The 25,906-nt window shown below is 55.5% G+C and overlaps 1 protein-coding gene across 4 annotated transcripts; it reads right to left on the reverse strand.

The window, feature by feature from the left end:
- Nucleotides 1-1,350: 1,350 nt before the first annotated feature.
- PDE4C (phosphodiesterase 4C) lies at nucleotides 1,351-20,473 on the reverse strand. 4 transcript variants are annotated; one of them, XM_060296893.1, is made up of 15 exons: nucleotides 19,577-20,473; nucleotides 10,901-11,092; nucleotides 10,176-10,212; nucleotides 10,017-10,090; nucleotides 9,734-9,786; nucleotides 9,322-9,434; nucleotides 9,148-9,241; nucleotides 8,447-8,610; nucleotides 8,149-8,247; nucleotides 7,553-7,717; nucleotides 7,368-7,467; nucleotides 6,580-6,734; nucleotides 4,575-4,697; nucleotides 4,136-4,318; nucleotides 1,351-3,609 (listed from the first exon to the last, which is right to left on the reverse strand). In XM_060296893.1, the coding sequence occupies exons 1-15, from the start codon at nucleotides 19,816-19,818 to the stop codon at nucleotides 3,220-3,222; spliced, it is 2,184 nt and encodes a 727-aa protein (XP_060152876.1). In that variant the 5' UTR covers nucleotides 19,819-20,473; the 3' UTR covers nucleotides 1,351-3,219. The 4 variants fall into 4 exon arrangements, with proteins under 4 accessions (XP_060152876.1, XP_060152878.1, XP_030735979.2 ...); XM_060296895.1 differs by lacking the exon at nucleotides 19,577-20,473 and adding an exon at nucleotides 14,709-14,775; XM_030880119.3 differs by lacking the exon at nucleotides 19,577-20,473 and adding an exon at nucleotides 14,095-14,247.
- Between the last annotated feature and the right edge of the window lie 5,433 nt (nucleotides 20,474-25,906).

Consider the following 25,906-nt stretch of genomic DNA (forward strand, 5'->3'; position numbering starts at 1 on the left):
TGCGCCACCAGAGAAGTCCCAGGATTTTGTATTTTAAAATAAAAATAATGGAAGGATTTATTGTTAAGAATAAGCATAAGGCTCTGGAATTAGGGATGGTCGAATTGGAGGTGAGGACTACAGACTTGAGGGGAGATGTTCTGTGTGGTCCGAGCAACAGAGCTGCATAGGAGAAGGGCCCCAAACCCTCTCAGATCCCATCCACTACCTCATCTTTCTCCTCTCCCTCCTCGAGGTTCCAGGTGCAACCTTGCCTCAGGGCCTTTGCACCTGCTGTGTCCTCTTCCCCAGATATTTCTGTGCCTGGCTCTCTCATCCCCTTCAGATCTCCAATCAACACCCACCTCCCTCCAGAAGTTCTGATTTCACCATGTCACCTCCTATCATGTCACCATAGTTTTCCTTCTTGATACCTCCCCATTAGAAATGATCATGTTGACTTATTTATCCAATAGCCAGCTGTGAGCTTTGAAAGGCGGGGATCGGTGTCCCCAGCACCTACACCTTTGGACACAGTAGGTGCCCTGTGATGGTATGACATGAATGAATGAACAAATGAATGATTGGAAGGAGCGTGACTTTGGCCACTGAGGTTAGGGAAGACCTCTCTGAGGAAGTGACATTTGAGCAGGAATCTGAAGGAGGAGAATGAGCTGGCCACTGGGAGAAGTGGGGGAACAGTGCTCCAGACAGCAAGAACAGCAAGTTCAAAGGCCCTGAGGCTGGAACTCACTAAACAAGCTCGAGGGACAACCCCTCTCCAGCTCTGTGAGGAAGGGGGGCCAGGCAACATTTTCTTCCTCAACAGAGGGCAAACTGAGGCCCTACGAGTCACCCTAGGAGTTCACAAGGGCTGAAAGTTCCCAGGGGCCCTAAAGATCTTCTCCCACCCTCCTCTTTGGGTCTAGAGTGGGCCACAAAGGCAAGGATTATGTCCCTCCGGAAGGACCCTAAACGGGAGGAAATGGGAGACCTGGAGCATGTGAGTGACTTCTTCCTCATCCCCTCTGTGAGCCTCAGTTTCTATACCTGTGAAGAAAGAGCTCAGGACATGCTTTCCTCAAACAATACCTGTTGTTACAATTCTGTGATCCTCACGAAGAGCACATTTTACCCGCGAAATGACAAAGGCTCGGGGAGGTTAAGAGATTTGTTGACATTGGCAAAGACTGCCAGAGAGCTTCCACCAGTGCCAGCCTGGGGTGGGAGGGGGAGGGTCAGGAAGGACTTCCTGGAGAAGGGGATGCTGAGCTGAGACCCAAAGCGGGAGGATGAGGGAGAGAAGTATTCCAGGTAGGGGGCACAGCATGTGCCAAGGGCCTGAGGTGGGACTGTGCTTGGGGTGTTAAAAAAACAGTGTGGGTAGCGTGCAGTCAGTAAGGGGAAGAGGGAGGAATACCTGTGGCCCAAAATGAAGGGGGACATATGAGTGTTCTTATGAATGGGTAGAGAAAAAAACAGAGGGAAATAAGGTGAAATGCTGAAGGCAGATGATCTGTGGGTGAGGTTACAGCAGAATTTTATTTTCGTCTTTACATGTTTCCATTATTTTCGGATTCTCTACAGTGACATGTATTACTTGCAAGGTGGAAAGGATAAAATATATATATAAATAAAAATCCCATAAATCTCTGCCTTTTAAAACTCCCATAAATCTCTGCCTTTTAAAAGTGTGGAAGGAAATGCACCAAGTTCATGATCCAGATGCCTTTAATTCTCCCTCTGTGGCATTTGATCATTAATTGTGATGACGATGAATCATCAATGGAATGAAATTATTAATGAAATTATTTAGGAATGAAGCCTGCTGTTCTTGAAGCCAGGGGCTGCTGTGATGACTTGTGCCATGTATAAATCATTAGACACGCGGGGAGGGAGGCTAGGGGGTGGGGGGTGGGGTGGGATGGGGCGATAGTGAGGCCTCCGGAAGCGAGAATTGAATCTGAGACTTGAGCACAGAGCCGCCTCACCTGCTCTGCGCCAGGCCGGCACCCTCAGGGTGAACTCAACCAAGCTGGGTGCGGGAGAGACTTCTGGCAAAGCGAGGAAGGGCCCCGAATTCGCCCCGCCTCCCCGCTGTGCCTCCAGCCACCAGGGGGCGCCGCTGGCTAACGTCTGCCCCCCAGCTACAGGGCCCTGAGCCCTCAGGCCACAGGACCTCTCCGCTCCTGTTTCCCCATCCGTGAAACGGGCACGGTACTAATTATGGGTGATAGAGTTTATTTAAACCCAGAGAATGCCCCATATTTCTAAGATATTTCAGGGAGGTCACAAACACCACCCTCCAACCAAAGTTTACCCAAGTACTAAGGATCAGGCCATGGAGGGGAAACTGAGGCCCAGAAGGGGCTGTGACTCGCAAGAAAGCATCAGAGGCCTCCTTTTCCCTACGGGGAATCTGATACAGCCTCAGAATCAGAAGATCGAGAGACCTTCCCTGGGGGAGAAGTCTGTGTTGCTGTTCTAGAGAGGGAGAAAGTATAAGGGAGCCAGCAGGGGGTCCTGGGACCAGGGAGAACTAGGATCCTTAGACCTGAAGACAGAAACCACAGCAACTTAAAGCAACAGCCAGTGCACAAGCAATGAAGGCTAAATCAGTCTTCAGAGACAGTTCCTGACACACAGCCCTCTCTTTCATGGCCCCCTATCACCCCCCACCAGAGCTCCAGAGCCAGAACTGGGTCTGGATGAAGCTTTGGTGCTGAGAATTCTCCCATTCAAGTTCTTGTTCTCTTGTAATGAGCTGCCTTGCAGATGAAGGGGAGGTGTCTCGGGGAGGGGGGAACTCCTTGAGGCTGACTCCCCACCTCCTTGTGCAGGGCTAACCCAGAGGCACATAAGAGGCACAGGCCTGGCACACAGTAGGTGCCTGGTAAATATCGGATAAAGAATGAAAAAATAAAGTGATTGACGTGGCTGAAGAGTGACCACTGGAGAAGATGCACAAGGGGCCTGGCAGATACTCCCTTTCTACACCAGGGGTTGAAGTCCAGGAGGGAGAACTCAAGGGCCCTGGAAGAGGCTGCCCCCAGCCCAGCTCCTTGGAGAGCTCTCTCAGCTGAGCTCAGGGTCAGAATGGATCCCGCCAGGTGCCTCCAATTCAACCCTGAGACCTGTCTGTAGCTAAAAGCCTGATTGTCTCCCTCAGTGGGTGGGGAAGGCAAAGCAGGGGCCACCTGGGACCTCTTCCTGGAAAGTCTACACACCCTTCAGGGGCCACTAGGTGCCCAAAGGCTCAGCCATCACATTGCCCTCATGGTCCACACAGGGCTTGCCCACGGTCCTCTGGTTGTCCAGGTATAGGGCCCCAGGGTCTGGGCTGGCCTCAGGGGACAGGAGCTCAGTGTCAGGTGACTCTGAGGCCTCCCCACCCAGTGCTCCCTCCTCAACTCCCTCCTCCTCTTCTGCCTCCTGCAGAGTCAGCTGAAACTGGAATCTGTCGGGACCACCCTGCTCGGGGCTGGTGGGCTCCACAGGGCTGCGGGGGATCTTGCTCTGGTACCACTCGCGGTTGTCCTCCAGAGTGTCCAGCAGGTCCTGTGCATCTGGGTGTACCAGGTCAGCCCACGTCTCCCACAGTGGGTGGGCGATGTAGTCAATGAAACCCACCTGTGGGGTGATACAGAATTGGGGGATAGAGGTTGCTGGGTGGTGAGTTACCATGGAACCTAGACCCAGTCCAGCCCCCAGGCCTTTGCCCAGGTTGTTCCCTCTGCCTGGAATGCCATTTCCCAACTCCTACACATCCTTCGAAACCCTCTTCAAATAACCCCTCCTCTTGGAAGACTCCTCTGTCCCTTTTGAGCTCCCCCAACCCCTAAGTCTTTCCCTCTACCTCAGCTCTGACTCCTCAGAGCTGGATGAATGTGTCCCCCAGACTGGGAGCACCTCAAGAATATCCTATGTCACTCAGAACAGATACTTCCAAACTCCACAAGTGAGTGAAGATCTCTCTTTCGACAGCCCAGAGGAAATACATACCAGGCCTGACTCTGCACAGCCCAGTGCAGACCCTTAGGCCACATCCCCTCATTTGCCAGCCAGGGGTCAAGCCAGGACTCGTGGGGTCAGCTCAGCCACTCCTTTCCCTCCCACCTCCCCAGTGCCCACCAGCTCGGCTCATTCACCCTCAGACCTGGGACTTCTCCACTGAGGCCGTGTGCTTATCGCACATAGGGCTGATGTCCAGGCCTGATTCGCGCTCACGGTCGCCCTGCTGGAAGAACTCAGCCATGATGCGGTCTGTCCACTGGCGGTAGAGCGGCAGCGGCTTGGTGGGGTTGCTGAGGTCGGCACAGTGCACCAGGCTCTGCAAGACCTGGTGAGACCGAGGTTCGGGAAGGCTCAGGCCAGGCCACCCCAGGCCTGGTACCCACCCCAGAGGCTGGCGCCATGGACATACCCATCTTACAGGTGGGGAAACTGAGGCTGGGCAGGGGAAAGGGTGGTTAAGGCACAGCCACGTGACCGTATGTGCCTCCATTTCTCCAAGTTGGGCACGCAGTTGGCACTTCATAAATGCAGTTGAATGAGAGTGTGGAAACCAAGACCTTAGGGCTGGCCCAGCCACACACCTGGATGTGGTCGGAGTAGTTGTCTAGCAGCAAGACTCCAAGGCTTGTCACCTTCTTGGTCTCCACCATGGTCTTGAGGTCAGCCAGGATGTTCATGTGTTTGGACATGTCTGTGGCCAGCACCTGGGGGAAGGTGAAGGAGGATGGCAGGTATGAGGATAGCGCCTGCCCCACCCCCACTCCCCACTTCCCAGATGCCACACCCACTTGGATCCACAGCCCTCTGAGCCTCAGTGTCCTCATCTGTCAATGGGGGCATGTATCAAGATTTGCTGTAAACCCAGCTCACAAGAGAAGCTGAGTCAATAGTCCCTTCTCGGGCTTCCCTGGTGGCTCAGTGGTTGAGAGTCCGCCTGCCGATGCAGGGGACACGGGTTCGTGCCCCGGTCCAGGAGGATCCCACATGCCGCGGAGCGGCTGGGCCCGTGAGCCATGGCCGCTGAGCCTGCGCATCCGGAGCCTGTGCTCCGCAACGGGAGAGGTCGCAACAGTGAGAGGCCCGCGTACCAAACACACACACACACACACAAAAAAAGTCCCTTCTCCAAGGTTGCTGGGCTTGTGGGGTGCATCCCACATGTGGGACAGGGCATGAGGGAGGGAGATTAGACCTGGGGGTTGACATGAAACACGCCTGAAGCCCAGCAGATGACTTGGCCAGTGCAAAGGTCCTGAGGCTGAATAAGCTGAGGAACATAGAGGAGAGAGTTGTGGCTAGAACAAACGAGTGCAGGAGCAACATGGGAGCAAGTGAGGGTGACAAGAGTGGGGAGGGCCTCAGGGAGGAGCGGGGGATTTATCCAGAGGGCTGTGGGAGCCACAGGTGGACTGAGTGCTCCCCAAACCTTCCTGTGGCTGCTGCGTGGCCGGGAGGGCTGTTTTTAGCCACCGGAAGGGAAGTTCAGCTCTGAGCACAGCTGCTTAAAAATCATTTAGCTGGACCCATGCGGACCCAGCCCAGGAATGACCCACGGGCTTCTCTGAGAATCAGACCGAAGTCTCAAAACTTCTCCCCAGGGGACTTCCCTGGTGGTCCAGCAGTTAAGACTCCATGTTCCCAATGCAGGGGGTCTGGGTTCGATCCCTGGTCAGGGAACTAGATCCCTCATGCCGCAACTAAGAGCCCGCATGCCACAACTAAAGATCCTGTATGCCACAACTAAAGATCCTGCATGCCGCAACGAAGATCCTGCACACTGCAATGAAGATCCCTCATGCGGCAACTAAGACCCAGCACAGCCAAATAAATAAATAAATATTAAAAAAATACTTCTCCCCAAACCTTCCATCTGGACCAAATGATGCTTCCACTGGGAGTGCCCACTGCCCAGAGCCCCCACTCTCCCTCAGCAAACTTTTAGTTCCTCTTCACTTGGAGCCTGGTTTCCTCTGAGCCCTCCCCACATGCTGTTCCCTCTGCTGGGAACACTCCTCCCCACCCCATGGTCCTCTACACTCTTCAGGCCCTGACTTCAGTGTTCTCTCCTGGGGAAGCCCTCCTCAACCTTGAGCATCTCTCCATCACAGCTCTGTCTACAGGTCCCCCATCATGGTTCTGCTTGTGGGCCCCCCATCATGGCTCCCACCTATGTGTCCATCTCCCCCACAGACTGTGAGTTTCATAAAGGCCAGAATTCTAATGGTCACTGTCACAGGACAAGCACAATGGATGCCCAATAAATGCTTGTTCAATAAATGAGTTGATGCATAAGACCCCAAAACGTACTGGTGTCTCCCAACTTGAAAAATATCAAATGCACAGACTTAAGGGTCAGAAAAGTTGCACCTGAAACCCCAGAAAGTTTCCACATTGTTTGCACGTGAATCACATCCAAGACCTGATTAGCCTGACCAAGGGCCTAGTCACCCCTACCCAAGGCTTGGACAGTCATTGCCCCATTTTACAGACCAGGAAGCTCGGACTCAGAATGGGGACATGCCCTGGTCCAACTGAACCCCCAGCCATATCAAGATCGCCCCACCCCATCCATCGTTGTTGTCTCACCATGTCGATGACCATCCTGCGCAGACTCAGCCGCTGCTTGGTGGTGAGGTTCTGGAAGATGTCACAGTTCTCTGCCTGCAGCAGCTTGAAGCCCACAGCCAGGTGGTGGTTCTCCAGCATGGAGGTATCATTGTACATAAGTGCAAGCTCTGAGTCTGTAGGGGAGGTGGAGCACCTCAAGACCTGCCCACCCAACCCACTCCACCCAAAGGCCGGTTCTGTACATTCTCGGTAAACTCCTACTCATGCATTGAAGCCCCAACTCCAATGCCCCATCCTCCAGGAAGCCTTCTAGGACCCTGTCTCCCCCCGTGGCCCTGCCCTGACTCTGCAGGGCTGGGGGCATCTGTGTTTAGCTCTACCTCCTTGAGACTGGTGACTCCTTGGGGACTTGGCATGGCGGGAGACAGTGCTGTGTGCTGGTTGAGTGAACTACCAAGTCTTTGTCTTATTAGACCCTGGGATCCTCAAGTGAGAGGGCTCCACTCTTATCTCCAGCTCTCCAGGGATGTATATAAGAGGTACCCAATAATTGCTTGTTGACTGAGTTTTTCTGACACCACAAAGGATCCTAAACTTTAAAATCTCAGTGGGCCCAAATCAGCTCTGTCACATTTGTTATTCTCTCATTTACTGAGTATCTACTGTATATCTGGGTCTGCTCTCAGCATCTAAGGGAGGGAAGATTGTGGCAGTCATTTCACAAACAGGGAGACTCAGAGCAGGAACGGGACCACCTAACATCACTTGATTGACAGGTGGCGGCAGGGCCCAGCCCCCTAACTCACTGGTGTTAATGAGAAACTGATTGGAGACCCCAGGATGATCCACATCATGGATGGCGCTTGCAAAGATGGCAGCCAGGACTTCCAGGTCAGTGAACACGGCCTGAGTGGGCACGGAGCATAAGAGGTGAGGGGCAGGCTCTCTGTGCCCTGCACGCACCAGGGCTCCTGCAGCTGTAGGGCCCTACCTCAAGCGCAGGTGTGGCCAGCAGCACATGTGTAGACTGGGCCACGTCAGCGGCGTGTAGGCTATTGTGGTAGGCCACGTCGTTGTGGTAGTGACCCTCCAGTGTCAGTAGGTAGGTGGCAAGTGTGTCTGCTGGGATCCGAAATGTCTTGAGCAGGTCCCGTTCCTGGTGCATCACAGGGCCCCAGTCAGGGCCTCGGCCTCTGGGTGGCAGCACACACTATTCCTATGCCTTCTCTCCTTCTGAATCCCTATCCATCTCTCAAGTGCCCCCTCTTCCAGGATGCCCTCCCTGCTCTCCCTCTGAACTCCCCTGGTCTCTGTCCTTCCCCTCTGGCTCATCTCTGACCCCACAGTTGTTCCCTACAGACTGGGTCTCTTCAGGCCTGGCCCAAGGCTGAGGCTTGAGTCTTGTTGCCAATCAGCAGTGAACTTTTAAACCTAACAAATGCCTATCCATCCTTCAGTGCCCCTGCTCAAATGACCCCATTCAGGGATGTTAGGGAGGATTTGAAGAATATGTGTCCCCTGAGGTCCTGAGGTAGGAAGGAGTGCAGGAAACACAAGGGTATTAGAAGCCAAGGGCAGGGGAGGTACCTGAAAGATGCTGAACATGATAGCTGTGAGGGGCCGGTTCCCACTTAGCTCTGCCACCTTGAACACATCAAGCCCCCACTTCTTGGTGTCTTCCAGCTCCTAAAATGTGAAGGACTGGAGCTTAACTGCAACCCAACTTCCCCAGACTCTGGAGCCTCAACCCCCATCCCCAGGCCTCAGGTCCTACGCTGAGCCCCACCTGGTCAGTATATAGGTGGGCAAACTGAGGCCCCAAATAGGGTAGCCACACAGAGCCAGGATTCAAACCTGGGTCTCAGCATTCCTATTGTAAACCCACCTTGGCCAGTTGTCCCTCCTGATCAGTCTGGACCCCAAAGCGTGGGACAGTGGCTGCAGAAAGGCTGGTACTGTGGGGGAGTCCACGCAGGCCGCTGATCTGGGACATGGGCCTTGGGGGCTCCGTGGGGGTCACCCTGGGCAACTCCACCTCAGTCTGCTGGTCTGTAGATGGGGCAGGGTAGGGCTCAGAGAAGTCAATTCACCTGCTAGGGTTGGCCTGCGTGGCCTCAAGTACTGGACCTTGCCAAGCCTCAAGATCAACCTATTTCCTTTTTACCTGGACCAAAGTAATCTCAGAGTAAAGTCCTTTCTGGCCTGTAGATACCCTTCTCCTCTGTTCAAGGCTGATCTCAGTGACCTCTTCTGCTGGACATGGCCCCTGGGCACCTGGAGCTTAGTATTTTTCCCAAAACAGTCAAATGTCCTTTCCGTCTCCCAAGCTGGAGACCCAGCTCTGTCGTTCCCTCTATCTCCTCCTTGGCAAACTTCTACTCACGCTTCAAAACCCTAACTTTAATGTCCCCCTCCTCCTGGAAGATCCTTCTGTCCCTCCCTCTGGTCCAGCCCTGCCTCATGGGGCTGGGGGTGTCCGTGTCTGGTTCTATCTTCCTCAGTTGAAGTCTGTAGCAGAAGTCTTTCCTTCCCTTCCCTCTTCCTACCTCTGTAATGTGGCCTAGTCAGTGACCCACCATAGCTCACCCAGGAAGGTTCGGGATATGTACTCAGACACTTGGTTCCCAGAGCTGCTGGCTTCAGACAGGTGAGTCAACTCCCGGTTCAGCATCCACTTGAACTGCAGGGGAAGGTGATGTCAGTGATGATGGGGGCACTGTGGACATAGGCAAGTGATCTCAGTTATCTGGCCCTACTAACCTTGTTGGAGGCCATCTCCCCCACCGAGTGCCGCGCCTGCAGTGTCTCCAGTTGATCCAAACACCAATCCAGCTCGTCCAGTGTCTCCAAAGCCAGCTTCTTCCCAGTGTCCTCTGGGGGCCAAGCTGGTCAGGGGCCTGCCCCACCCCTACTTGGGAACCCTGTGTCCCTCCTGCTCCCATCTGTGCATCTGGACCCTGGATGCCTTCCCAATGAGAATGAGGCCACTCAGGACCCCAGGATCTCCGCATCCCCAAGGGTGTTTGGGCGGGGTGGGGGGGTGGCGGGGTGGGGTGGGGGGGAGGTTTACAATTAGCACAGCCCAAGGATTCATGGGCTGGGGAGGTCCCCATAGAGAGGAAGTTCACAGCTGTCCCACAGTGGAAGGAGGGGATAGCAGCAGGCGCATTACCTGTTGGTGGAGGGGGCTGACTGCCAGATGGGGTGTTCCCGACGCATGCCTGCCTGCAGTACAATCGGCTCAGGAGCGGCCTGCCCCACCCATAGGGCCCCGCCCCCCAAGACCTCCTGGCCCCTGCCCCTCCTCCTCTTCCCCCATCCCCGAATTGCCAGCCGCGCCCCTTCCGCCCGTGCCCCGCCTCTGCTTCGCCCACCTTGTCTTCTGATCCCGCCCCTCTCCGCCAGGCCCTGCCCTTCTCTCCGCCAGGCCCCGCCCAGCCCCGCCCCCTGCGTACTTGGCTGCCCCGCGGCCTTGCAGGTGGGCAAGGGTCGCAACGTTGCTCCGAACCGTCCTCAGACTGGCCAGGACCTGCGAGGGGGGGTGGCCAGCGTTGGGAAAGAAGGGTCGGCTCTACCTGCCCGGCACACGGGAGAAAGGAGAGGTGGGTACCCACCTGGGCAAAGGGTGTCACAATCACGTCTTCTCCGTGTCTGCGGGGAGACCAGACATCGAAGGGCGGTCAGAGGGAGCCCTCCCACACGTTCCCATCTTCCAGTTTTTTCTGGGTTTTTTTTTTTTTTTCCTTTTTTGCTCCACGCGGCATGCGGGATCTTAGTTATTGAACCCGTGCCCCCTGCAGTGGAAGCGCAGAGTCTTAAGCACTGGACCGCCAGGGAAGTCCCCCATCTTTCAGCTTTTACCCACACTGTGCCCTCAGCTGAGGGCATCCTCCTGTCCCGACTCCCTCTTTTGGGTGTCTTCCTAGTAGTTCCTGGACTCCCCTCACCTGACTCTTCTCTGAAAGCAGCCACAGCCCCTCTGACCAATCACTCACTTTATCCCCACCTCACAAATGGAGAATCTGAGTCCCAGGGGCAACAGGAGTCTTAGTAGAGGCAGGAAATTATTGCTACCAGAAAGCTCAAATCAAAGTGTACGTTCGGTTGCTGTTAATTGGACTTAATGTCACTGGATTGCCACCCAACCCCAGCCTAAAGTGAAGCACAGAGGATCACTGGATATCATTCTTAGCATGTCCTACTGAACAAGCAAATAGGCAAACTCCTACATAAACTTTAAGGCCCACCTCAAACGGTCATTTGAAGGAGGTGTGCCGAATGGAGGAATAAAGGAAGGAAGGAAGTAGAAAGCGGTATTATCCCCCAGCCTCAGACTCACAGGTCGCTAGCCACAGAGGAGTTCCGGGACATGGTCTTGGACGAGAGTTCGTAGTCACTGTCTGAGCGGTACAGGAAGGACTCCCGCCTCTGGCTGTGCTGGGCAGGGGCTTGGATGACCCGGCCAAGGCCAGACCCAGCCTGATGGTCCAGGGCGCTTCTTCCGCATGATAGCCCATTTTCCAGGTCCAAGCTGAAGGAAAAGGAGTCACAGTCAGAGCCGAGGGTCCTGGCATATGGATGCTGGGTCATGGCCTATATCAGTTTTGTCACATCCTCCCTGGGGCCACGCGGTGGGCTGGGCAGGAGTGGCCTGCAGCTTGTCCATCTGTCCCACGGTCACACCCCCACTCAGGGACACTGCCGCGTCCCTCACGCCTCCATCTCCACCTCTGTACCCCAGAGTCTTTTCCACTGGGACTAATCTGGACTCCAGGACGTGAGGTTCAGATCTGTCTCCAAGTGGCTGTTGTGACCATGGGTAGGTCTCAGCTTTTCTATGGACATCAACAACTTTGTTTCTAATATGGGTGTGGTAGTCTTCATCCCCAGGGTGCTTTTAGGGAGCTTTTTAGGGTGCTTTTACCGAGCACCTGAGGAGAGCGACAGGGCTCCCGTATTACTAAGGAGTAAACTGAGGTCCAAGTCGCAGGGTAAGTTCATGGGGATTGGAAACGACTTCCTGGGCTTTCCTCTCTGGAGGGGACCTGGGCCCCGCCTAGACGGGGCACACACGAAGGCTCCTCACAGCCAGGAGAGGCCCCATCCCCAGCCAGCTTTGGCTACGCCCTGGACCACCTGTCCCCTTTCCCCAGCTCCAGCCCATATGGCCCCACCCCAATCTCACCAACCATGCCTCCAGCTCGCTCTGGCCCTATCCTTAGCTCCCCAGTTCTTCTGCTTTATTTTTGGCCTGAACGCTCTGCCTGTTCTCTTCCACCTCTGGGCCTTTGCACAGGATGTGTCCTCTCCCCAGAGCACCGTCCTCCTCCTGTTCCAGGCAATCCCCAATCGCCCCTCCCATCCCTCCCTCCAGCCACACTCTGACGGAATAAGGGGGATCTACTACTCTCATCCTTCGAGTCAGAGGTCAGAGAAAGAGTGGCAGGGGGCATGGGGCTAGAACAGAAGTGTGGGAGGGCGAGTTAGCAACCAGGGAGAGGGGCTGCAAGTGAGTCACAGGTTTCTGAGAAGGGAGCGGGCAGGAAAGACGGAGACAGGAAGACGCCAGGGGCCGCCCCTAGACACGCCCCTCCTGGCCGAGGGCCAGTGTCCACCTGGTCCCCCTCTAGGTCACCCCATCCCAGTCCACGGATGGGATCGGCGCCTGCCGGAAGATTCCGAGCAGGGAATTCGGCTCAGACCGGGTTGGGGGTGGGGAATTCGGCAGGATTCTGTCCGGTTCAGCTGGATTCGGTCCGGCTCGGTCAAGTACGGCCAGGTTTGACTAAGCTGGGTCTGATCGTACAGGATTGGACCTCTTCCCCTGAGTTCTGTCGGGTGAGTTCGGTAGAATTCGGCTACAACCGACCGCATTCGGGTAGGTTCGGATGCGTTCGGGCGTGTTCGGCTACGTCCAGTCGCGCCAGGTTTTCGAGCAAGTCCGGGTGGCACTCGGGCCAGGTCGGGCATATTCGGCTTAGTCCGGCCTCACTCGGGTGTTCGGCTATGTCCGACCGCTCTCGGTCTGTTCGGGTTCTGGGTCTCCTGGAGAAGCCCCTCAAGTCCAGCGTTTCTGAGTTCCCGCTTCGTGACGTCACCCGGAGGGGCGGGACTTCTTAGCTCTTACCCGGCCTCCGAGTGTGCCCGGTGACTGGAGGAGAGACACTCTTGGGGGCGGGCTAGTGGCGGTGGATACCCTAAACCTGTGCTCAGAGGGGGAGGCCTGGGAGTGGCTACCACCTACCCCTCCCTCTCATCTCCCCAAAAGTTCTGGGAAAAGCACACCTATGGATGAATAGGGAAACTGAGGCCGGGAGAGGCCACAGCGTGCTGGGTTCGAATCCAAGTAGCGAGCACGGAGAGTTAAGGGCTGAGCCGGGGTTTTGTCGCTACGGGGGAAGCTGTTTTTCTTTCTGCTCTAAACTTAGCCGAGAGCTGCTGGGTCAGGCCGTGGTTCCATGACGCGGGCAGCGGGGAGGAGCTCGCACCGACTGTGGGAACGGCGCGTCTGTCCATCTGTTAGACAGGTAAACTGAAGCACAGGGGCCTCGGAGAGACCTGCCCTCGCCCAGCCTCACGCCCTCGACGTCCTCGACGCCCCTGTGCTCACTCCGGAGCCCTCGGCGGGGACCCCTCTTCGCAAGCTTCTGGTGCCCTGGGGGCGCTCTCCCGGACCCGGGACCCCAGTCTCGGCCTGAAATGGCCCATCAGGGACCACCGTCACAACTGCCCCCCTCTCCACCAGCTGCCACTGGCCGTGTGACCTTGGAGAAGGGACCTTTAGTCTCTGAGCCGCAAGATGCCAAATTACCAAGTGAGAAAACCGCACGAGCCAAGCGCAAGGTATGAGACCCAGTCGGCGCCCACCAGCCCCACCTCCAACCCCAGCCTCTGCCCTGCGACCCACGATGTGACAGTCGCTTCCTGAAGGGCCGGAATTCGAACCTAAAGCGGCGGAACGAGTCCTTGGAGAACGCAGCCGAGTGGGGCTGCGCAGAGGCGGCGCTCTGCGCGGGTGCGCAACAAGCTCTCTTACACCGCGAACACCCTGCCTCAAAGGCCTCCATCAAATCACTTCTTCCTCCGCGGAGATCGAGGGCTTAGTGTGAGGCCACCAGGCCATCCCGTTGCTGGCGCCAGAACGGATGGCGGGGGCAGACCAAGGGGAGGAGTGACCCTCTTCCCTCCACCTCCAGGACTCTCAGCCCGCCTGCCCCGGGTTGGCGAGGGTCAGAAGGAGACGTGAGCCTCAGCCCGTCCTGCTCCAGGCCGCACAGCTGGAGAGGGACAGACGGCTGGTCCCCTGGGCGTGTGTCCAGGCGGTGGGTGGAGGGAAACAGAGATGGAGAGAGACAGTCATCAACTAAAAGAGACAGAGATAGGACAGAGGGAGAGAGATACCGAGAAAGGGCAAAGAGGCAGAGCCTTTATGCCCTGACCCCCAACCTGGCCCCAGCTGTCCTTGACTCTGCCCTTCCCACCACCAGCCCGGCTGTTCCCATGAGCCCTGCGAGGCCCACTGTCTCGCCTCACCACAGCGGATGGGCCACGGTGAAGCGCCGCTGCAGGCGGATGCTCTGGTTCACCAGGAGCTTCCTGAAGAGCCCGGGGGAGCCGCGCGGGGAGCCCCGGGGGGAGCTGGGCACAGGGGCCGGGGCGGACGCAGGGGGACCCTGCATCGCCAAGACCGCGTGGAGGCTGGACGGAGTACAGGCTGCGCGGGACCTTTTCTGGACAACCACGGGGGCGGGGCCCGGCGGGGAGAGGGCAGGAGGCGCACCCGCCCCGCCTTCGCCGCAGGACCGCTCAGGGACGCCCTCACCGGGACAAATGGGGAAACCGAGGCACTGAGCTAGACGGGACACTCTCTGCTTCCCCTTTGGGGGAGCCCAGAAACCGCATCTTATACCACTTCCCTCTGCCACCATGGCACCCAGTAGTGCAGCTTGCTCAACTGATAACTCGGCTGAAAAGAGATACAGAAGTCAAAAAAGGAAGCGCTCTCCATTATCAGGGAGTCACCGAGACACAGAGTTTGCCGAGGGGCTGCCCAGATCCCACACAGTGCTTGCAATACCCCTCTACCCATTTTCCAGATGGAGAAACGGAGGACTGAGCCACCAAGGGGCTGCTCAGAAACTACAAACCCTTAATCCTCTGTCAGGTGGGGAACTGAGGCTTGGAGAAAAGCGGTAACAGACGCGTCTTCACGGCAAGGCAGCTCCCCCTCTTCCTGTCCCCCTCCACAAGTCCCCACATGACCTCCACCTGCTCTGACATTCCCCAGGCCCTGTCTCTGGATCGTTTCCCCTCTCCCGCTGTCTCTACTGGACAAACATCCGTACTCCACTCCTGCCAGGCCTTCCGGTCCTGTGAAGCTTCAGCTGCCACCGCCCACCCCAGGAAGGACCCTTGGAAAGGGAAGCCTTGCCCCTGGTATCAGGCGGGGCTGTTCAGGGGTCTGTACCAGCTGGCCTACCCTCAGAATGCTGGGGTTGGGTGGTCTTGCCCCATTCTTCAGAAAAGGAAACCAAGTCTCGGAGAATGTCACACTTGGAGGCAAGACCCAGGACACCCACCTCTCAGGCAGAAGCAACCGAGGCCCACCTGAGGCCACACAGAAGCTATGGGCCTGACTGTGTCCTGCTGTGGGATAACAAGCCCCCTGCCTGGGCCTTGCCCCAGGGGACGGCACTAGTTTTGGGAGTCCCAGACAAATGCCACCCAGGTTTCTGGCAATCCTGGGGGGATGTGAGATACTATTTCGGGAGATCAGGGCTTCCGTGGTGAGACCCTGACCCTCCCCTGACATCTCAATCATACTATGGTCCCCGTTGCATAGATGAGAAAACGGAGGCTCACAGAGGAGTCACACTGGGGCTCAGAAGGACAGAGAGTCTCAAGGGTCTGGCTGGGAACCCCCTTCTGTCCCTGTGGCCCTGCAACCGGACACCTGGTGGGAATCAGACTCTCTGTCCCCAAGACAAAAATACCATCTGTAGCTGCTGTGGCTATACCTAATTATAGCTTGTCCCCAGGGGATAGAGGCCGCCAGGATCAGTCTAGTGGAGAGACTGGGGCTGGGTCCAAGGAGCCTTGACACCACCTCAGCCCCATGGGGGAGACTCACAGCGTTCTCATATCCCCAAGGAGAGACTGAGGAGATGCAGTCCTTCTCCTGAATTCACAAACATAAAATGGAAGGTTAAGGCTAAACACATGGGTACGAACTGAGCACTCCTTGCTCTCCCGGTGCTGAGCCAAGGGCTGTGCATGTAAAAGTCATTTTATTTTCAGAGCAACTCTATAAAGTGGGGACTATTATTCCCATTTTGTGGATGGGGAAACCGAGGCACAGAGAGGTGTGCTCATTGCCTGAGGTCATTCAAGCCTAGGTTGGCAGCCTCCCCAGCCTCTCCCAATGGCTCCATCTCCTCTGCAGTCCCAGGTGCTACTCTGACATTAATGCTTTATCAATAGTTTTAATATTAATGTTTCATTAATAGATTCAACTTTAAATACTTTATAACCAGTTTTAACGGTAATGCATTATCAATAGCTTTTTGGATGGAGAAACTGAGCCACACAGCCAAGATTCAGCATTCAAAACCTGGCCTGCCTGACGCTGGGAGATGACCCCAAGCTTCACTCAAGAAGGGGCAGAGGCCAAAGGAGGGGTTGACGTGACTTTGTTTCACTCTAACTTTGTCCCTGCACGCTATGTGACCTGAGGAGGTGCCCAGCAGCCTCTAATGTCCTTAACATTTCGGTGTCTCAATTTCCCCTATTTGAGCCTCTTCCCTGGGCAAGCACTTGTCTCCTCTGCCACCAGGTGGCCCCCGTGAGACAGGAGGTGGGTGCTGTTACACCCATTTTATGGACAAGTATACCATAAGTCTGACGCTTTGCACATTCTGTTCCTTCTGCTTGGCATACCCTTCCCTGCACTCCTCCCGGCTGACTTCTCTTTACCCTTCAGGCTAAGCTTAGATGTCACCTCTTCCGAGCAGTCCTTCCTCACCCCCTACCTCCAAAAGCTGGGTCAGAAGCCTCCTCTGGGCCCCACGGCACCCTGATCTCTCTCCATCACAGCACAGATCACTCTGTGTTGTCTCCAGCTGGTATGAGTCTGTCTGGAGAGGAGAGATGACTTGCCCACGTCCGCCTGAAGAATCTAGTTATCTTTTTCTGTTTTTCTAAAAAAAAAAAAAAAGTTTTGGCCCCACTCCAGGACATGTGAGATCTTAGTTTCCTGACCACGTATCAAACCCGCACCCCCTGCCTCGGAAGCGCAGAGTCTTAACCACTGGACAACCGGGAAAGTCTCCCTTTGAAGAATCTAGATAGAGAGAGGAGGGTGGAGGCTGAGTCACATGTGCAGATGGTCACATGGGTCAGATCTCACCCTCCTCTGCTCCAGGTCCTCCTGTGGCTCTCCATTGCCCTCACTTCCGAATCCATACCTCCCTGGACGCCTGTGTGGCCTCACTCCTGCCGGCCTCCCCAGCACACTCCTCTTGGCTCACTCTGCTTCAGTTTCATCATCCCCTCCCCACTTGCTGTTTTTCAAAGCATCCAGGCTCATTCCTATCCCATGCCCTTGCCTGAAGGCTCTTCCCCTGCTAACTTTTTTTTAAATTTATTTGGTTGCACCGGGTCCTTAGTTGCGGTTCACGGGCTCCTTAGTTGTGGCATGCGAACTCTGAGTTGTGGCATGCATGTGGGATCTAGTTCCCTGACCAGGGATCGAACCCAGGCTCCCTGCACTGGGAGTGCGGAGTCTTAACCACTGCGCCTCCAGGGAAGTCCCCCCTGCTAACTTTTTTGTCTTTCAGGTCACAGTTGAAGCGTCACCCCCTGCAGGAAGCCCTCCGTGACCAGCCAAGTAAAATAAATATTCTCAGAACACCCTCCTCTCATGGGTACAATTTCACATTTACTGTCCTGATTATTTGATCTGTGTCTGCCTCACCTGCCAGCCCCTTGAGGGCAGGACCAGGTCTGCCTTGCTCCCAGTTGTGCCCTCAGTGCCCAGCACTCAGTAGGTGCTCAGTAAATGTTTGTGAGATGAATAAGAGCCTCCCCTCGCACCCTCCAGCCACACTGATCTGTGTTCATGTCCTCATATATCTGATCCTCTTGAGTCTGACGCTTTGCACATTCTGTTCCTTCTGCTTGGCATACCCTTCCCTGCACTCCTCCCGGCTGACTTCTCTTTACCCTTCAGGCTAAGCTTAAATGTCTTCTTCTTCCGAGCAGTCCTTCCTCACCCCCTACCTCCAAAAGCTGGGTCAGAAGCCTCCTCTGGGCCCCACGGCACCCTGATCTCTCTCCATCACAGCACAGATCACTCTGTGTTGTCTCCAGCTGGTATAAGTCTGTCTCTACCTTTAGCCTATGAGCACCTGCTTGCCCTTGGGCTGTGGCCCCAGTACAGGGCCTGGTACATGGTAGCTGCTAAATAAATGCTTGCTGAACAAGATGCTCAGACCCTCCCAGACCCATGTGATCCACCCGGGGTACTGGGGAGGAGGGCCACAGCTGAGGACCGTGCTCTGGCACAGACCGTGCATGACAAAATGCAGAAATTACGGGTTTGTGTTTGCATCTCACTGATGACACAGGCTCAGGGAAGCACCACCGCTTGCTTGGCAGTGCACAGAACATTGGCCTTGAACCTAGCTTCCCTGAAGGCTGAGCCTCTCCCACCACATCAGCACGTATATGCATGGGCAGGACACACACACACACTCACAGGAACACAACCCACCACTCCTGCCTTCCAGAGCCACGTGGTTCTCCCCCGAGATGGGCCCAAACCTAGTCTCTGTTTGTTCTTTCTTGAAGATGGAAAGTCATGAGTCACGGGGAGAGAGGGGAGGAGAAGCTGAGGGCTGGAGGGTGGAGGCAAGGGGCCTGCTGGGTCACCTAGGAAAGCTCCAACCCTTCTGGGCTGTGGGGCCCTTCTGCCCCAGACACCAGCCAGGGCTGCTGGAGGGCCAGGCTGGGGTGTTAGGCCAGGCTTGTTGATCAAGAAGTCTGTGGCCCCGGGAGGTCCAGGGACCAAGGCAGGAGAAAAGTCCAGAGAGGAAAGAAAGCGACTCACCCAAGGTCGCTCAGCCTGGCCTCAAACCCAGGGCTCTAGATCTGGCCTGATTTAGCTCCCCCTCCCATCCAAGGAGGGCCTGGGACTCCTGGATCCTGCTCTTTGGTGGCACTGAGGCCCCTCTGACCCCACTAAGGCCCTTGTTTTTCTGTGTTTCTATTCTGTCTTTGTCTTATTCTGCCCCCCTCCCTCAGTTTATATGAAACGGGAGCAGCCCCTCCCCCACCTCTACTCCCCTCTTCTCCACCTCATTCTTGTGTGGAAGAAACATCCTGTGCTCAGGCTTCCCAAGAGGCTTCCCTCTGACAGCAGGGGACACGTGAGTGTGTGCGTGTGTGTGTGTGGACACGCCACAGAGGAGGCTCCTCCCCCAGCACAGCAGACAGCCTGCCCTGGCCCTCTCATATACCCAACCCAAGCTCCCCTGAAATGCTTGCCGTGGCCACAAACCCACAAACACCCGAGGACACTCCAGGGTCTGGAGGGCCCTTGGACACCGAACTGGATCAGAGCGAGGACAGTCGCGCCCAGCCACACACACGGGCACCACAAGGGGAAACACCCAAGCACGTAGGTAACTGGTATACACACACCTGAACACATCCCCATCACCCACAGACACACAGCCAGCTGTGGACACTCACACAACAGATAGGAGCACACACGGGGTCGCAACTGCTCAGATTCACACGCATTCGGATGCAACGGCACTTGGGCACACCAGGTCACACAGACCCATAAGCGATCATGGCACTGCCACCCCCCAGCTCCACCCTCCTCTAAAGCGCCAGCCTCAGCCAAGAGGCAGAGACCCCCGCCCCTGGAAAAGCAAAGACCCTCCCCTACTCCCGCCAGGCCCTGCGCGCCCCTCCCCCACTCCGCGGGAGGGGCCTGCCCCCGCCCACCTACCGCCTGTGGAAGGAGGAGGGCCAGGAGCGCAGCGACTTCTCGAGCGCCGGCCGCGGGCTCAGGTCCCGCTCCCTGCGGCCCACAGACTTGTCCGGGTCTGAGTGGAAGCGCCGCTGGATGAGGATGGGGTGCCGGGGCTGCCGCCACAGGTGCATCGGAGCCCTGGCTATGCCTTGGCGGCTGCGAGCGCGGTTCAGCTCGCGGGATGTCTCTACCCCTTCTTGGACCCCTGGGGTCTCCATGCGACCGAGCGGGGGAGCAGGCAGAGAGCAGGGCGCGGGAGCGGTCCCCGGGAACGAAGTGTCTGAGCCCGGGTCCGGCCAGAGCCGGGGGTGGAGAAGACAGAGAGGAGCTGTCCGCGCCGGAGGTGCTGAGGCGGGAGAAGGTAGACCCAGGGGCTCAAGGTGGGGCTGACACCGAGGAGCTGTCCTTGTTGAGAGGGTGCTGAAGGATAGATAGCAGGGGAAGAAGAACTTGGGAGTGAGGGTTGAAGACAGGATCTGGGGAGATCCCCAGCGCCAAGGATGGCCTGAGGTCCCTTCTGGTGCTGAACGAAATAGGATCAAGACATGGACTTGGAGTGAAGACAGAAATTGTCCTCCCGATTGCTGCTGAATGGAGAGCGGGAAAACAGGGGCTCTGGAGACCCCCAACACCAAGGCACTGCCCCGACTCCTGATGCCGAAAGGAAAGAAGGCAGTAGATTCAGGAGCTCCGGGTGGCTGAGACAGAGAGGAGCTGTCCGCGACCTGTCGGTTCTGAAAGGCAGGGTAGACTGCCCAGGAGGTGCTGAAAGCAGTGGTGGGTCCTCAACCCTCCCCCATGACTGTAGCAAAGACGAGTCTGGAAGCAGAGTCAAGGGCTCAGGTCTTCAGTGGTAGGCACAGATGTCAGCCTCTGCTGAGGAAGGTAGGCTTAGTGGTTCAGCCCCAGATGGGGTCTCTCTGGGACCTTAAAACGCCCATACACGCAGGGCAGGAATCCGGGATGTAAAGAGAGACGGGGGAGGGCTGTGGCAGGGCTCTCCAATGCCTGGGATGGGCACACAGAAGCTGCCTCTGGTTGGGATTGCCAACAGTGGGGGTGGGTAGAGAGGGGCACTTATTTATAGCCACACTGACACTCAGATCCTCAGCAGACATGGTAGGATTTCATTTGCCCTGTGACACCCTGGGCCCCACCTCACAGTCACAATTCCTGCCCTCAAATCCCAGGCCTGCCCCTCCCTTCCACAGTTCTAGAAACTCAAGGCCCTGCCCACAAGGCATTCTAATCTCAGGGGTAATTTCCTGGGAAGTGGCAAAGGGAGGGCGAGAATATTTTAGATCACGGTTAACAGAAATAGACATGGACAAGAGCAGGGCTGAGAAGGTGGGTGTGGCTGGGGAAGGGAAGCATTTGCAGCCATTTGGGAGCAGAGAGCTCACAAGGACATCTCAAGGATATTTCCCATGAAGACTGTCTACCCTCTACCCCAGTTCTCAAGGCTGTTTCCCATGAAGACTGTCTACCCTCTACCCCAGTTATGTCCCCAAGTTGGAGGAATGGAAAATGCTTGGGCCAGGGATTCAAGCAGACTGAGCTCCAGCCCCAGTACTACCACATCTTGCTGGGTGATGCGAAACAAACTGCTTATCTCTGTCCATTACATATGGCTCAGTCCCCTACCCTCCAAAGCTGACAGTGGGAGACAACTGGGTCCAGTGGTGGGAGATGTGGGCTCTGTCACTGGCTGGCTAGCACTTTCCCTCCACAACCCTGTTTTCTATTCCAGAAAATGGGGATAATGATGGTGTTCCCACCTCTTGGCATTGTTGCGAGGATGAAAAGAAATGTCCCATGTGAAGGGTCAACGACCAAGAGCTGCCCATACCAGTCCCCGCTCTCTCTCACCCCCTGCTGGTGTCCACCAATGCCTGATGTGTCTACTTCAAAAATAACCTACTTCTCTCTAGCCCATGGCTCCTGTCCTGGTCCAAGCACCACTGCCCAGGCCTCTTCGTTGGGCTCCAGCTATTTCCACTCCTGTTCCTGACACTTCTTCCTACAGCAGTCACAGGGAAGTTTTTTAAATGCCAATCTCACACCCCTGAAAACCCACCCATGTCTCCCCATTACACCCCATGAAGTCTTGTGTGGTCAAGCCCCTGCCCACCTCCCCAGGCTCCCCTCCTACCCTCCAGCCGCAGTGCACCTGATCTTCTTGAGTCCAAGACCTTGCACATCCTGTTTCTTCTAATTGGCACACACTTCCCTGTGCTCCTCCTGGCTGACTTCTCTTCATCCTTTAGGCTAAGCCTAGATGTCACTTCTTCCAACCAGTCCTTCCCCCACCCCTGCACCCCCCCGCGCTGGGTCAGAAGCCTCCTCTGGGTTTCCACAATGCCCTGATCTCTCCAGCTAGTGTGAGTCTATCTCCACCATCTCCCTGTGAACACCTACTTGCCCACGGCTGTGTTCCCAGTACAGAGCCTGGCTCACAGTAGGTGCTTAATAAATGCTTGCTGAACAAGTTAAAGAAAGGTTCAGCTAGACAGAGTACTCTCCCTCTCCTGGGACAGGGCCTCTTGACCCCCCACATGCCTCCTCACCTGCCTGGGGCCAGGCTGTGGCTTTGCTCATTCCCTCCAGCCTCGATGTTGAACACCACACAGGCACTGGGCTCCACGTCTCCAGTGGTCCCGAGACGGCTCGACAGTGGTGGCAGCAATGGGGTCCCTGAGAAGCACCTCCGGATGACACCACTGCCAAGGGGATTCATGGGGGCCAAGCCAGAATCCGCCGACTCCCAGACTGACTGGGGAGAGAGTGACAAGATATGAGCCAGTTCCCAGGCATGAGACCTCTCTGGGACCCTGGGGACCATGAGACTCTGAGACGCCCTCACCCAGATTCCTGGACTGACCCGGAGAGTTGTGTATCTCAGTCCTACTTATTCCCTGAATGAATTTCCTTCTCTGAGCCACAGTTTCCTCATCTATGAAATGGGGATGTGGATCTCACCTTTGCAGGATATGAAGAATGCCTGGCCCACAGTAGGCTTTGCAAAAATACTTATTTATCAATCAATTAATACACAGTATATTCATTGTTTATAACATTATATAATATATGGCCAGTTATTATAATAATACGCACTGTAATTGTATTCTAGCATAGTATATTATTTATTAAAATATAAAAATAAGATATGCAATAAGTAAACAAGTGAATAATGGCAGTACCAATAGGTAATCTTTCTTGTACACTCACTCCAGATAAGTGGTGTTCTAAGGGTCCCTCATGGGTCAGCTCACAAGAACACAACGAGACCATTTTATACAATTATCCTCATCGTACAAACAAGAAATACCGAGGCTCAGAAGTTAAGTAACTTGCTCAAGGTTGCCGTTGGTAAGTAAATGGTGGAGATGGGATTCTGAATTCTGAGCTTTGGTGACTCATTTCTTGAAGGAAGGACTTAACAGGAAAAATTAAATGAGATGGTGTTTGCAAGCATGTGCTGGGTAAACACTTGGGACATTTAAAACTCAAACAGAATCGGGATGAGTTGATGAGTCGGGAGTGTGCGCTCTCCAGCCCAACAGATCTGGATTCAATCCATGCCATGTGGTCTAGACCAAGAATGCCTCAGTGTCCCCATCTGTGAACCAGTGATGAAATCCAAACAGATTCCTTGGGGTTGTTGATAAGAAAAGGATTCGGCCGGCATGGGCCAGTCGTAGGCTGGGAGCTGTCCGCAGTGCTGACCCCAGGCAGTGGCACCAAAACTGGAACCCACAGCCATGGGGGTAGGAATGGGAGTCAAAGGAACAAACATGGGAGAGGCAGAGCTCAGAGCCAGCCTTCTCCTGCTCTGCCCCTGCACCTCACAAGTGAGTCTGTCTCCATCAGACTCAACATTCAGATGGGGAAACTGAGGTCCAAGACCACAAGGCTAATCAGGGAAGAGCCAGGGTAGGGGGGTGGGGAAGAAGATGAGAGAAGGGGACATCAGTTGAACCTCTACTATGTTTATTTCCTTCCTTGTGAGGTGGATCTTCTTATTCCCATATCACAGAGGTGGATGTTAAAGCTCAGAGAGGAAATGACCTGCTGAGGGTCACACAGCTGGGGGCGGCTCATGTTCCCCCTCTCCCTTCAAATCTTTGCACGAATCTTCTCCTCCTAGGACCTAGGATACCTGACTGTTCCCTGACACACACCCCATTCGAGCACTACCGTCACCACCCTCTCCCAAGGGCGCCTGAATTCTAACGCGAAAATCGAAGTGTTCCATCTTAGACCTCCCCAGGGAGGATTCCTGGCAGCCGGGAGGATGTGCAGGGAAAGCTGAGGGTGGGGTGTATGGAGACAGTGGGCCCCTCCCAGAACAGGAGGCTCACTGAGATGTCAGCTGTCTGTTTTCTTCTTGAGGAAACTGAGTTCCAGATGGGAAAACCACTTGCCCACATGTATATTCATTCATTTATGCATTCAGTACAAAAAGATAATTCGTATGGTGCTGGAAAGAAAATTAAACTATGTTAGAGCCTGGAGAGTGATTGGGGGAGGGGCCAGTAATATTGCTCAGGGGTAGTTAGGGGCCCTTCTGAGGAGATGACTTTGAGCTGAGACTGGAAAGAGGAGAAGGAGCTGGCCAGGAGAGAACTAGGAAAAAGCATACCTGGCAGAGGGAACAGAATGTGCAAAGGCCCCGAAGTGGGAACAAGCTGGTGTGGTTTGATGAACAGTGAGGGGAGGCCGGAGCGGAGTGCGGGGAGGTGGGTTGGTGGGGAATTGATGTGGGACCTCAGGGGTGGTTCTGGGAGTGGATTGAGAGCTTTCAAGAGATGCCACTTGTGGGACTTCCCTGGTGGCGCAGTGGTTAAGAATCCGCCTGCCAATGCAGGGGACACGGGTTCGAGTTCTGGTCCCGGAAGATCCCACATGCCGCGGAGCAATTAAGCCCATGCGCCACATTAGCCTGCACTCTAGAGCCTGAGAGCCACTACTACTGAGCCCGTGTGCCACAACTACTGAAGCCCACGCGCCTAGAGCCCGTGCTCAACAAGAGAACAAGAGAAGCTGCCGCAGTGAGAAGCCCGCGCATCATAACGAGGAGTAGCCCCCAGTCACCGCAACTAGAGAAAGCCTGCACGCAGCAACGAAGACCCAATGCAACCAAAAACAAGTAAGTAAATAAACACCGATGAGTTTTGTTTTGGTTTTTTTTTATATAAATTTATTTATTTTTTGGCTGTGTTGGGTCTTCATTGCTGCGCGTGGGCTTTCTCTAGTTGCAGCGAGCTGGGACTACTGTTCTTTTTCTTTTTCTTTTTTTTTTTTTTTGCGATACGCGGGCCTCTCACTGTTGTGGCCTCTCCGGTTACGGAGCACAGGCTCCGGACGCGCAGGCTCAGCGGCTATGGCTCACGGGCCCAGCCGCTCCGCGGCATGTGGGATCTTCCCGGACCGGGACACGAACCCGTGTCCCCTGCATCGGCAGGCGGACTCTCAACCACTGCGCCACCAGGGAAGCCCTGGGGCTACTCTTCATTGCGGTGAGCAGGCTTCCCATTGCGGTGGCTTCTCTTGCTGCAGAGCAGGGGCTCTAGGCGCGTGGGCTTCAGTAGTTGTGGCACGTGGGCTCGGTAGTTGTGGCTCGCGGGCTCTAGAGCGCAGGCTCAGTAGTTGTGGCGCACGGGCTTAGTTGCTCCGCGGCATGTGGGATCTTCCCGGACCAGGGCTCGAACCCGTGTGCCCTGCATTGGCAGGCGGATTCTTAACCACTGAGCCACCAGGGAAGCCCCCGATGAGTTTTTAAAAATTAAAAAAAAAAAGGGGGCTTCCCTGGTGGCGCAGTGGTTGGGAGTCCACTTGCCGATGCAGGGGACATGGATTCGTGCCCCGGTCTGGGAGGATCCCACATGCCGCGGAGCGGCTGGGCCTGTGAGCCATGGCCGCTGAGCCTGCGCGTCCGGAGCCTGTGCTCCACAGCGGGAGAGGCCAGAACGGTGAGAGGCCCGTGTAGCGCAAATAATAATAATAATAATAAAATTAAATTAAAAAAAAAAGAGATTCCACTTGCTTTATGATTTTAAGAAGCCTCCTGTGTCTGCATCAGGGACCATTGGGGGAGGATAGAGGCTGGGGCAGCATCTGGGTGGGACATGGGCCAAGGTCGGGCCCATGAGTGGATGCGGGACGTGTTTTGGTGGCTGAGAGATGGGCCATAGCCATAGCGTGTTCAAGAAGATTCAAGGGTAACTCGTGATTATGATGGGTGACTTGTCACACAGTTCTCTGGATGGGTGGGGCCACCATGACCTAGATGGGGAAGATTTGGCA

The sequence above is a fragment of the Globicephala melas genome, chromosome 3, assembly GCF_963455315.2.
Source record: "Globicephala melas chromosome 3, mGloMel1.2, whole genome shotgun sequence".
Taxonomy (NCBI): domain Eukaryota; kingdom Metazoa; phylum Chordata; class Mammalia; order Artiodactyla; family Delphinidae; genus Globicephala; species Globicephala melas.

Coding starts and splice junctions, on each gene's coding strand:
- PDE4C (XM_060296893.1), bottom strand. CDS start 19,818: ATGGAGACCCCAGGGGTCCAAGAAGGGGTAGAGACATCCCGCGAGCTG. Junction 9,787..10,016: donor CAAGGCCGCGGGGCAGCCAA/GTACGCAGGGGG, acceptor ATTGTACTGCAG/GCAGGCATGCGTCGGGAACA. Junction 4,319..4,574: donor ACTACTCCGACCACATCCAG/GTGTGTGGCTGG, acceptor CGGTCTCACCAG/GTCTTGCAGAGCCTGGTGCA.